This window comes from Sapajus apella, unplaced genomic scaffold (assembly GCF_009761245.1).
Source record: "Sapajus apella isolate SASKATOON/1434 unplaced genomic scaffold, GSC_monkey_1.0 scaffold16, whole genome shotgun sequence".
Lineage (NCBI taxonomy): Eukaryota > Metazoa > Chordata > Mammalia > Primates > Cebidae > Sapajus > Sapajus apella.
The window spans coordinates 15967589-15979847 of record NW_022436956.1 but is presented as its reverse complement, the minus strand read 5'-3'; the positions used below and the strand labels follow the sequence as shown (position 1 = coordinate 15979847).

General features: G+C 47.0%; 1 protein-coding gene and 1 non-coding gene across 5 annotated transcripts in view; both read left to right on the top strand.

The window, feature by feature from the left end:
• Positions 1-2962: 2962 nt before the first annotated feature.
• Positions 2963-3103, top strand: LOC116556476. Its single transcript, XR_004271021.1, has one exon. It is a non-coding gene; the product is annotated as a U4 spliceosomal RNA (small nuclear RNA).
• A 4155-nt stretch (positions 3104-7258) lies between these two features.
• The window catches only part of CBL (Cbl proto-oncogene), a 108882-nt gene continuing 103881 nt past the window's right edge, over positions 7259-12259 (top strand). For 2 of the 4 annotated variants that reach the window (XR_004270872.1, XM_032285219.1), the window contains exon 1: positions 7260-7634. Coding sequence is in view for 3 of the 4 variants with exons in the window: in XM_032285219.1 (XP_032141110.1) it covers positions 7398-7634 (237 nt within the window). In the remaining variant the exon portion in view is untranslated. Of the gene's footprint in view, positions 7635-12259 lie in introns of all 4 variants that reach the window. The other 2 variants (XM_032285221.1, XM_032285220.1) reach the window with 2 other exon arrangements.

Sequence of the window (12259 nt, the reverse complement as noted above, 5' to 3'; positions counted from 1 at the left end):
CCGAGGCAGGAGGATCACCTGAGGTTTGGAGTTCGAGACCAGCCTGACCAACATAGAGAAACCCCGTCTCTACTAAAAATACAAAATTAGCTGGGCATGGTGGTACATGCCTGTAATCCCAGCTACTCAGGAGGGTTAAGCAGGAGAATCGCTTGAACCCAGGAGGCAGAGGATTCAGTGAGCTGAGATTGTGCCATTGCACTCCAGCCTGGGCAACAAGAGTGAAACTCCGTCTTAAACAAAACAAACAAAACAAAACCAACTCAGCCTGGCGTGGTGGTGCACACCTGTAATCTCAGCTACTTGAGAGGCTGAGGCAGAATCGCTTGAGCCTGGGAGGTTGAGGCAGCAGTAAGCCGTGATTGCATCTCTGAACTCCAGCCTGGATGACAGAGGGAGACCCTGTCTCAAACAAACAAAACCCCCAAACCACTGAAGATGCCTTCAGTACACTGTAGAATGAGGGAAATAAGTGCAGGAAGAGGTAGTCGAGGGAGTTTCCCACTTCAGAGAAATGAGATGCAGAGGAATGGTGGCCCCAGGGACTCTAGGGACTGACCTAGAGGCATGCAAGGGTGGAGGAAAGTGCTCAGGTTAGAGACAAGAGATGTGAGTTTGAGTCCCAACTGTGGATATGTTAACGGAGGCAAGCCATTTGACTTTGCTCAGCCTCAGTTTCCTGATCTTTAAATGTTTGATTTCGTAGCTCTTGAAAAGCCTGGGTTTTATCTGGGTGTTTCTGTGGCAATCTTCTCTCCTAGTGACTTAATCTGTTGCCACACTTCTCCATTCCTTTGTGTGGTTGATTTGCAGACGTGTTGAGACACTGCTTTGTGAGGCTCCCTGCTTCACAGAGTTGGCTGGGCTCCCTCTAGTGGACTTGCTTGACCTTCCCCTGAGTTTCCTGCATTTTTGCTTCTAAATTATTTACTGGGCAATATTGGGGGTGACTCCCTTTGGGGATACTTCTTAGCGTCCTGCTGGAGCCAGGAGTGGCTGGAAGAATTAATGCGGAGGAGAGAGTATGACCAGTGGCCCTCCCTTGTCAGGAGGCGGCCCTCCCTCTCCCTCCAGGTCTGTGCTATTCTGGAGCCTTGCCATCTGTCTGCCACTTGGATCTCTGTGCACCATACTGGTTAGAATGAAAATAGTAGAAGCAAGGCACGGTGGCTCACGCCTGTAATCCCAGCACTTTGGGAGGCTGAGGCTGGTGGATCACCTGAGGTCGGGAGTTCAAGACCAGCCTGACCAACACGGAGAAACCCCATCTCTACCAAAAATACAAAAATAGCCGGGCATGGTGGCACATGCCTGTAATTTCAGCTGCTCAGGAGGTGGAGGCAAGAGAATTCTTTAAATGTGGGAGGCGGAGGTTGTGGGGAGCCAAGCGCACCATTTTACTCCAGCCTGGGCAACGAGAGCAAAACTCTGTCTCAAAAAAAAAAAAAAAAAAAAAATAGAAACTTCAGGGCTCTTCTCCTTTCAGATTAGGGCACTTGCAGACTCTTCCTTTAGGGTTTTTTGTTTGTTTGTTTGTTTTGTAGATAGGGTCTCTCTCTGTCACCCAGGCTGGAGTGCAGTGATCAGGGCTCACTACAGCCTCCGCCTCCCCAGGCTCTGGTGATCTTCCCACCTCAGCCTCCTGAGTAGCTGGGACTACAGGCGCATGCCACCACATCCAGCTAATTTTTGTATTTTTTGTAGAGACAGAGTTTCACCATGTTGGCCAGCATGGTCTAAAACTCCTGGGCTCAAGTGATCCTCCTGCCTCGGCCTCCCAAGGTTCTGGGATTATAGGTGTGAGCCATTGTGCCAGGCCATCTTTGTTTAGGTACTTCTCTTCAACTCTGTCACTCTCAGTATTTTTGGTCTATTGCCTATTGTCAGGAGCAGATCTGTAAAAATAGCCACAAGAGGCCGGGCGCAGTGGCTCACATCTATAATCCCAGCACTTGGGGAGGCCGAGGCAGGTGGATCATGATGTCAGGAGTTCAAGACTAGCCTGGCCAACATGGTGAAACCCCGTTTCTACTAAAAAATACAAAAATTAGCCCAGTGTGGTGACAGGCACCTGTAATCCCAGCCACTGAGGAGGCTGAGGCAGGAGAATCACTTGAACCCAGGAGGCAGAGGTTGCAGTGAGCCGAGATCACGCCAATGTACTCTAGCCTGGCAACAGAGCAAGACTCTGTCTCAAGCAAACAAACGAAACAAAACAAAACAAAAAAAGAAATAGCCACAAGATCTGGAAGTGAAAAGCTCTTCTTCTGGGGAGCGGGTAACTTCAGGCCGAGGCTGGTTCATGCTTGTCACCTTGGTTGGCTGCACAGCACTTCTATGACTGTCCGGACATCTTACAGAGCAAAGAGATGAGCCAGTCTTGACTTCCCAAGTGCTTACAGCTCCAGTAACTCAGAGTCTCTACAACCCCTTATTGTAACCCAGACATTCCTTTCTATTGATTCCAAGTCTTTATATAATAACTCTTTCAAGCAACTGTCAATTAAAAAATCTTTGAATCTACCTGTGAACTGGAACCCTAACCCTAACTCCTTTGCCCACTTCCTCACTTCCAGTTGTCCCACCTTTCTAGACTGAACCAATGTACATCTTACATGTATTGATTGATGTCTTACATAGTCTTAAAATGTATAAAGCTGGCTGGGTGTGGTGGCTCATGCCTGCAATCCCAGCACTTTGGGAGGCTGAGGTGAGTGGATCACCTGAGGTCATGAGTTCGAGACCAACCTGGCTAACATGGCGAAACCCCGTCTATACTAAAAATACAAAAAATTAGTTGGGCATTGTGGTGGGCGCCTGTAATTCCAGCTACTTGGGAGGCTGAGGCAGGAGAATCGCTTGAACCTGGAAGGTGGAGGTTGCAGTGAGCCAAGATAGTGCCACTGAACTCCATCCTGGGTGACAGAGTAAGACTCTGTCTCAAAAAAAAAAAAAAAAAAGTAGCTTTGTGCAGTGGCAGTATCGTAGCCAATGAGGTTTATCCGAGGCGCAATTATTGCTAATTGAAAACTTTTCCCAATACCCCGCCATGATGACTTGAAATATAGTCAGTATTGGCAATTTTTGACAGTCTCTACGGAGACTGAATCATTAAAAAAAAAAAAGTATAAAGCCAAACTGTAGCCCGTCCTCCTTGGACACTTGTTCTTAGGATCTCCTAAGAGTTGTCTCATGGGCCATTGGTCAGTCATATTTGGCTCAGAATAAATCTCTTCAAATATTTTACAGAATTTGACTCTTTTCTTTGACATGACACTAATGTTAATAAGTTCTGATAACTGACTACCGTCAGACCAGCTTCTTCTAATCTTGAGCATGTTTTTCATTTATTCTCCCTCCACAACCTTCTCCTGTATTGTAATGCAGTGGGGGTTCCTGTCTCTGTCCTCATTCCCCTCATCTAGAAGTCTGTTTGGGAAGTTTTTCTTTTTCTTTTTCCTTTTTTTTTGAGATGGAGTTTCGCTCTTGCTGCCCAGACTGGAGTGCAATGGCGTGATCTCAGCGCACCGTAACCTCTGCCTCCAGGGTTTAAGAGATTCTCCTGCCTCAGCCTCCCAAGTAGCTGGGACTACAGGTGCATGCCACCACGCCCAGCTAATTTTTTTTGTATTTTTAGTAGAGACGGGGTTTCACCATGTTGGCCAGGATGGTCTTGATCTCTTGACCTCGTGATCCGCCCGCCTTGGCCTCCCAAAGTGCTGGGATTACAGGCGTGAGCCACTGCACCCAGCCACTTTTTTTTTTTTGAGACCAAGTCTTGCTCTGTTGCCCAGGCTAGAGTGCAGTAGTGCCATCTCAGCTCACTGCAACCTTTGCCTCCCAGGTTCAGGACTTTCTCCTGTCACAGCCTCCCGAGTAGCTGGGATTATAGGCACCCACCACCACCCCCGGCTAATTTTTGTGTTTTTAGTAGAGATGGAGTTTCACCATGTCGGCCAGGCTGGTCTCCACCTCCTGACCTCAGGTGATCTGCTTGCCTAAGCCTCCCAGAGTGCTGGGATTACAGGTGTGAGTCACACTGCCCAGCCCAGTCAACGGACTTTCAGGTGCAGCATGAGGATGTGGTTTGGGGTGAAGGCAAAGTGGAATAAGAAAAAGGCAAGAACCAAAAATTGGCTTCCCCTGGGCAAAGAGGATCTAGGATCCCTTTGGTGCGGCTTATGGCTTTATGGCTTGTTCCTATGTGTACAGTCCTCAAATTGTGATTTTTTTTTAAAGCTACTATTATTATTTTTTCTTTTGAGACAGAGTCTCACTCTATCATCTGGGCTGGAGTGAAATGGCACAATCTCAGCTCACTGCAACCTCCGTCTCCCAGGTTCAAGCGATTCTCCTGCCTCAGCCTTCCGAGTAGCTGGGATTACAGGAGCCTGCCACTACGCCCAGCTATTTTTTATTTTTTATTTTATTTATTTATTTATTTATTTTTTATTCACTTGGGTACAGGTGGGTTGAGGCCGAAAAAGGCGTTAGACTATTTTTTATTTTTAGTAGAGACAAGGTTTCACGATGTTGGCCAGGCTGGTCTTGAACTCCTGACCTCGTGATTCACCCGCCTTTGTCTCCCAAAGTGTTGGGATTACAGGCATGAGCCACCGCGCCTGCCAAAAGTTATTCTTTAAATAGATAATATTGGCATGTGGCTTAAAATAAAATCTCAAAAGGCACAAAAAGATTTGTCTCATTTTAAATTAAAAAAATACTGTATCAGCATCAAATAATTAAACATTTTTTTTTGTTTGAGTATAAAAGAAATAAAGAAAAAAAGAAAGAAAGAAAGAGGCCACAATGTTACATGATGTGATGCAGGATGAACCAACTCTAGCATAACCCAGAATGGGAATGACAGTGTGGTCAACAGCCCAATCCCCTCTCATGCACATTTTCTAAAACAAGCCAAAGAAAAATTTTGGCTGGGCATGCTGGCTCACACCTGTAATCCTAGCACTGTAATCGGAGGCTGAGGCAGGAGGATTGCCTGAGCTCAGGATTTCGAGACTATCCTGGGATCAAGCGATTCTTCTGCCTCAGCCTCCCGAGTAGCTGAGATTATAGACGCCTGCCACAATGGCCAGCTAATTTTTGTATTTTTAGTAGAGATGGGTTTTTGCCATGTTGGCCAGGCTGGTCTTGAGCTTCTGACCTCAGGTGATCTGCCTGCCTCGGTCTCCTAAAGTGCTGGGATTACAGGCATGAGCCACCGCTTCTGGCCGAATGTATTGGATTTTAAAGCACACTTCAGGCTGAGGGAATACTCTGAGTGATGGTGATGAAAAAAGAATTGGCTGGGTGTGGTGGCTCACACCTGTGATCCCAACATTTTGGGAGGTGGAGGTGGGCGGATCACCAGAAGTCAGGAGTTTGAGACCAGCCTGGCCAACATGGTGAAATTTTGTCTCTATTAAAAATACAAAAATTAGTCAAGTGTGGTGGTGGGAGCCTGTAATCCCAGCCACTTGGGAGGCTGAGGCAGGAGAATCGCTTGAACCCTGGAGGCGGAGGCTGCAGTGAGCCAAGATCGCACCACTGCACTCTGGACTGGGCGACAGAGACTCTGTCTCAAAAAAAAAGAAAAGAAAGAAATAATTGTATTTGATGACTTGGTGAGACAGCTAGCATAGGACATGTGTATCAGGGAGTAGTATAAAACTACAAGGTTTAGTTTGGAGCCAGAGCAACTTGGTTGTCAATTTTATCCCAGAGGCAGTGGGAAGTATTTAAAGTTATTTTGTGGTGTGTCTTACTATACTTTAGGAAGCCTTATGGTGACAGAACGAATTGAAGGAGGAGGAAAAGGTTTCAATAGTCCAGGCAAAAGAAAAGGAGGACCTGCAACTAGGGGTTGACACTAAGGTTGGAGTTTTGCCTAGATTTTCCCTTCATAGAGTCTTCTCTTTCTGGATGGAAACTGATAAAAGGAAATTCTTCTGATAGTAAATAATAACGTTGACTCCAAAATCAATCCTACATAAAGGCGATTAAATGGCAACCCCAGGATGTCTGGCTGAATGGTGCCTGCGTTCAAAAATATTTTCCCCTTTACAGGAGCACATAATAAACTTAACTCCCTCATCCGTCAAGGGCTTTGTGGAACATGCTGGAGGGCGATGGAAGGCAGAACTGATACTGATACACCTGGGTCTGCAAACTCCCAAAACCGAGGCTCAGAATTAGTAAATTAGGGCAGGGCACTTCCTTCTTTGGAAGGGAAGTTCCTATTTTCAAAGTTCTTCCAACGGAACTTTTACATTAGAGAAGCGTAATTGACCAAGAAGTGGAAGTGATCAGGAACAGCATTTCTGTTCCCTGGGCGTAGAGAGAACCCCCTCAGGCAGAGCCGGCAGCAGCTTTAGCTTCTGAGGGGGCCCTCATGCTGGCGGTGGTGAACTGTGGTGCAATGCTCTGAGTAGGAAAATCTTAAGTACATGTTTGAGAGTCAATTCCCAGAAACGTAACTAGTCTTCACGAGCCAAAAAAAAAAGGGAAGTGCTTTGTTTTCAAGAGGTCAAAGGGCCTGGAAGAAGAGCTCCTGGCTTGAGTGTCTCAAGCCTTTCTGAGGCCTGATGCGGCTGCAACAGGCCGCAGCATTCATATTCGTGTCCTTGGTCGCGTCTTAATAAAGAATTGAAAATAACAAGGGGTGGAGAAATAACTTTCCTTTTTCTCCCACCATCCTCCCACAGTGTGAATAAGCAAATAACTCTAAGCTCGATTTCCTCATTTGTCAGGCGTGGGGAAACACCTGACATCAAGACTCATTCCATGGCCACCTGCCTTAATTTAAACATTCCCATGACCCACCCCAGGAGCGCCAACCCCCGGCTCACAAGGAGCATGGAAGTCTCGCCTTCTGGCTACTGCGCAGGCTCCACCTTGGACCTCCCCGCGCTTGTTTCTCCGCTTCTCCAGCAGAGGGCGCAGACACGAAGGTTGCGCCGGCCCCGCCCCAGCCTGGCCCCGCCCCGCCGCGCCGCGCCCCGCCCCTGGCGTAGGGGCCAGGGAGACCGGCGCGGAAACCTGGCAGCTGCTTTCCGGGAGCTGCGGGCACGCGGGCTGCTCGGAGCGGGTGACCCGGGGGGCGTCTCTGTCCAGTCCGGCCGGGGCCCGCCGCTTTCCCGAGCTCGCCAGTCAGCCAGTCCACCTCCGGCACGTGCCCCGCCCGTCCCGGGCTCGCGCGCTCTGAAGGGGCGCGCCCCGCGCTCACTCGGCGCCGCCCACTCCCCTCCCCGCGGCTGCTCCTCCCTCCGCCCGGATAGCCGGCGGCTGCGGCGGCGGCGGCGGCCGGGAGAGGCTCCTCCTTCACGCCCTGCTTCTCTCCCTCGCTCGCAGTCGAGCCGAGCCGGCGCACCCGCCTGGGCTCCAAACCTGCCCAAGCCATGGCTGGCAACGTAAAGAAGAGCTCTGGGGCCGGGAGCGGCGGCGGCTCCGGGGGCTCGGGCTCGGGCGGCCTGATTGGGCTCATGAAGGACGCCTTCCAGCCGCATCACCACCACCACCACCACCACCACCACCTCAGCCCCCACCCGCCGGGGACCGTGGACAAGAAGATGGTGGAGAAGTGCTGGAAGCTCATGGACAAGGTGAAAGGCCTGTGGAGCGCCCGCGGGAGCTGGGTGGGCGTGGGCGGAGGGCCGCGGGGAGGAGAAGCAGCGGACAGAGGAAGCGGGGGAGGGGACGGGTCTGGTGCAGCCGGGGAGGCGCGGAGCCGGGGTGACCGGCCGGGGGCCGAGGGCCGGGGGGCGTGGGGGCGGGGACGAGGCCGGGAGGGTGGAGGGCGGCGCAGGGGAGTGGCTGCCGTTGGGAGTCGGGGGACGCTGGGATGTCGCGTTTGGGGTAGCCAGACAAAGATAGGATGGGGGCTGGGGCGAAGGTTAACTGGGAAGCCACTGGGGCGGAAGTATAATGGGGGGTGCAGAGTTTGGGGCTCTGTGCAGGGTGCAGGGATGTAGGTCACGGAATTGGCCCGGGAGGTTAGGAGGGAGGGAGTGAGGAAGAGTTTGATTCACCGGCTAGGGCTCTTGACTGGGTGAGATCTGACTAGGGAATTAGGTTCAAGGGCTCTGATTGAGGAACCTGGGGTCAGGACAGCTCCTCAGGGACACCTCACCAGAGCTGTGCTCTGGGTGAGCATATAGTTCTTTCTCATTGAGATATAACACGAAGATAAAAGACATAGGGATGCCTAAGTTGGGCAAGGAAAGAACTTTCCTCCACATCTAGCGCCGGCTCAAGTTTTTTGTTACCCTCAGAAACACTGGATGTGATCCATTGCTGGTGCTGAGATATGCACTGATTAAACCACAATTCTGGTTAGAACTATTATCTTCTGAAAGATGGACTGGCTGAGCCTGTTAAGCAGCAGCACACTCTGACTTCTTAACTTCCTCCGTACTACACACACCGCTTGACATGGTTCTTTTTTTCTGGTAACGGTCCTGATTCCGTGTTACAGGTTCTGACTAACTTGTTTGATGAGCTTCTTTGATTACTTTTTTTTTTTTTTTTTTTTGCCAAGTGCGAACAAAAATAACTCCTTTAAATTTAGACACTAAGTTTGTCATTTGGGAGAATTTTACTTCCTTATAGTTGTGTTTCTATAATGAAATGTAGTTAGTCCCAAGTACTTAAGTGTTTAAGCAGCCAATCGCTTTGTTAGAGGAACTTCAATAGGTTTTCTTGGTATTTTTCGTATTAATTAATTACTTTGGCAGGATTCATATTGCGTATGAAAAGTGATGAGAAGCATCTGGCACGTTATAACAGAATGGTGTTATTTCCTCCAGCGTAAAATTTGGTTTTCTTTGGTTCCTCTCTGGGCCTCGGTTCCTCTTCTGTAAAATTCTTCATGGGTTGTTTTGGACTAGAAACCGCTAATAAAATGATTATTAAGCACTTAGCCAATGTAATGTGCAATTTAAATGCTTAATAAGTCCTGTGTGTGAATTAAAACTCCTGTAGTGCATGCCAGTGATGTCAAAGCCACTTTTTTAGGGCTCGTTTTTCTCATGTTAAATAATTGGTATTGTAATTAATGACACAAGTATTTGTGTGTTGATTATATTGGTGGTGTAATTCTAATTTTATTATTAGAAATTGTAATAAAATCCTTACAGAAAGTTAGGTTTGTAAAGGAAACTTTGAATGTGTTGACTCCTTTAAAAAACACATCGAAGGTATTCAAATTCTAAAGTTTGTTAGTTTGCATTTTAGGTCTAAAAAGTTTCCTCTGGCATAGAAAAAATACTTTTCTAATTAGTGCCTCATCAGACATGTGGGTGCAGTACAATTAAAACTGTATTGATTAGTGGCCTCTGCTTAAGAATAATCTCTTAGGCCGGGCGCGGTGGCTCAAGCCTGTAATCCCAGCACTTTGGGAGGCCGAGGCGGGTGGATCACGAGGTCAAGAGATCAAGACCATCCTGGTCAACATGGTGAAACCCCGTCTCTACTAAAACTACAAAAAATTAGCTGGGCATGGTGGCGCGTGCCTGTACTCCCAGCTACTCAGGAGGCTGAGGCAGGAGAATTGCCTGAACCTAGGAGGCGGAGGTTGCCGTGAGCCGAGATCGCGCCATTGCACTCCAGCCTGGGTAACAAGAGCGAAACTCTGTCTCAAAAAAAAAAAAAAAAAAAGAATAATCTCTTTATTAAAGAGTTTCTGTATTCTGTATTCTTATTAAAGAATAAGAGTATTCTGTATTTTTTCTTTTTTTTTAAATTTACTATAGGAAATATAGCACCTATGCAAAAGGAGTATTCTGTATTCTTAAAGTGTTTCTGTAAATGCAGAATAAGTTAGATAGTCCTAGTCTACAAGGTAGCCCAAATAAAATCCTTTACGTCTTCATCTCCTTCATCTGTTTAAAGCATGTGTATTGAATTTTGATTTATTCTGCAGAATGTTTAATTATTTGGGAAGAATGAAGAGGACTCAAAGTTTCAATTCAAATTGCTTTTCAGGTTTGATAATTTCAAGGAAAGTAGGCATTTAGCTTTTCCATTCCAGCATGGGGAGAAGGATGTTTTATTCTTGTATTACTTGCCTCGGAAGATGATTTTAGTAATGTCTGTTCCCCTGTATCACATATTTCTAGTTGCTCTGAAAACTTACTACTTTCTGATGTGTTAGTCGGATAGATTTATACTGCTTTCCAGATTTTCTGAATACCTCTATGATGTTACTAGATTGCACCATCTCTTTTACCCTTGATGTTTTGAGCATAAGGTGTCTTCTTTTTTCACTTTATTTTTATTCTTTTTTTTTTTTTTTTTTTTGTTTTTGAGACGGAGTTTCGCTCTTGTTACCCAGGCTGGAGTGCAATGGCGCGATCTCGGCTCACCGCAACCTCCGCCTCCTGGGTTCGAGCAATTCTCCTGCCTCAGCCTCCTGAGTCGCTGGGATTACAGGCACGCACCACCATGCCCAGCTAATTTTTTGTAGCTTTAGTAGAGACGGGGTTTCACCATGTTGACCAGGATGGTCTCGATCTCTTGACCTCGTGATCCACCCGCCTCGGCCTCCCAAAGTACTGGGATTACAGGCTTGAGCCACCGCGCCCGGCCTATTTTTATTCTTGAAAGTCTTAAATGTGTCACCACACCTTGACTTCATATGCTAGAAGTGGTGAGGAACTTACTGTCAAATCCACAGATGTCCCACACATTTAAAAAAAAAATTTTTGAGCTGGGTGCCGTGGCTCACGCCTGTAATCCCAGCACTTTGGGAGGCAGAGGTATGTGGATCACTTGAAGTTGGGAGCTCGAGACCAGCCTGGCCAACATGATGAAACCCTGCCTCTACTAAAAAATTAAAAAACTAGCCGCGTGTGGTGACAGACGCTTGTAATACCAGCTACTTGGGAGGCTGAGACAGAAGAATCAGTGACACCTGGGGAGGAGGTTGTAGTGAGCCGAGATCTTGCCACTGTACTCCAGCCTGGGTGACAGAGCAATACTCTGTCTCAAAAAAAAAAAAAAAAAAAAAAATTAGAGGGTCTTACTCTGTTGCCCAGGCTAGTCTCAAACTCCTGGGCTGAAGTAATCCTCCCACCTCAGCCTTCCAAAGTGTTGGGATTACAGATGTGAACCACTGTGCTGAGCCAAAAAAGTATTTTTTTTCTTTTTTTTTTTAAGACAGGCTTTCACCATGTTGGTCAGGCTGGTCTTGAACTCCTGACCTCAGGTGATCCACCCTCCTTGGCCTCCAAATTGCTTGGATTATAGGTGTAAGCCACTACGCCTGGCCCAAAAAAGTATTTTTAATAGATGATTATTTCCATCCTTCTAACTTTTTCTGACTTACCCTATCCACCTTGCCTGCCCTGAGCCTTCTAAAAGCACCTTAGTTAACTGCCTATATTTTGGAAATGAGATGCACTTAGAATTTGCAGATTAGTATATAGCATTTAATTGGACTACAACTTCCCTTCCTTCTTGCCTTCCTGTGTTTGTAATACCCAAGCATAGTGGTAGGTATTAAGTCACTCCAGGAGATTACATTATAAATGATATATAAGTGATGTGACTATAGGTGAAATATGTCCAAAGTGTTGAGGATCTGTTTTTTTTTTTTAAGACGGGGTTTCACCATGTTGGTCAGGCTGGTCTTGAACTCCTGACCTCAGGTGATCCGCCCGCCTTGGCCTCCAAAGTGCTTGGATTACAGGCGTGAGCCACCACGCCCCACCTGAGGATTTCTTAAGTTTAAACATTGTTCTTCTTTGTGTGAAATGTGTCAATATTTTTTCTGTATGTGTATTAACCTCTCAAGATTGTAAAGTCCTGGAGGGTAGCATCTGTAACCTGCTTATCTCCTGTAGTATCCAGTCATGGAGCTTTCCATAATAGTAGGTACTTTGTAAGGTTTTTGGTTTTGTTTTTATTTTTTACTGTATTTATTTATTTATTTTTAGCACACTTGGAAGAGGGCCAAGCAGGTGACTTGAGACCAAGTGCCTATTTTTATTTTTATTTATTTTTTACTTAAGAGACAGAGTCATGCTCTGATGCCCAGGCTGAAGTGCAGTGTCACAGTCATAGCTCACTGCATCCTTAAGCTCTTGGGCTCAAGCCATCCTCTCGCCTTGGCCTTCCAAAGTGTGGGGATTATAGTCATGAGCCACTGCACCCAGCTAGTATTTTAGTATTTGGCTTTGTGTGTCCCCAAGGAATAATTGCGTGGAAAAGGTATAGAGGGGGGCATCTATCTTTTTTTTTTTTTTTTTTTTTTTTTTTTTTG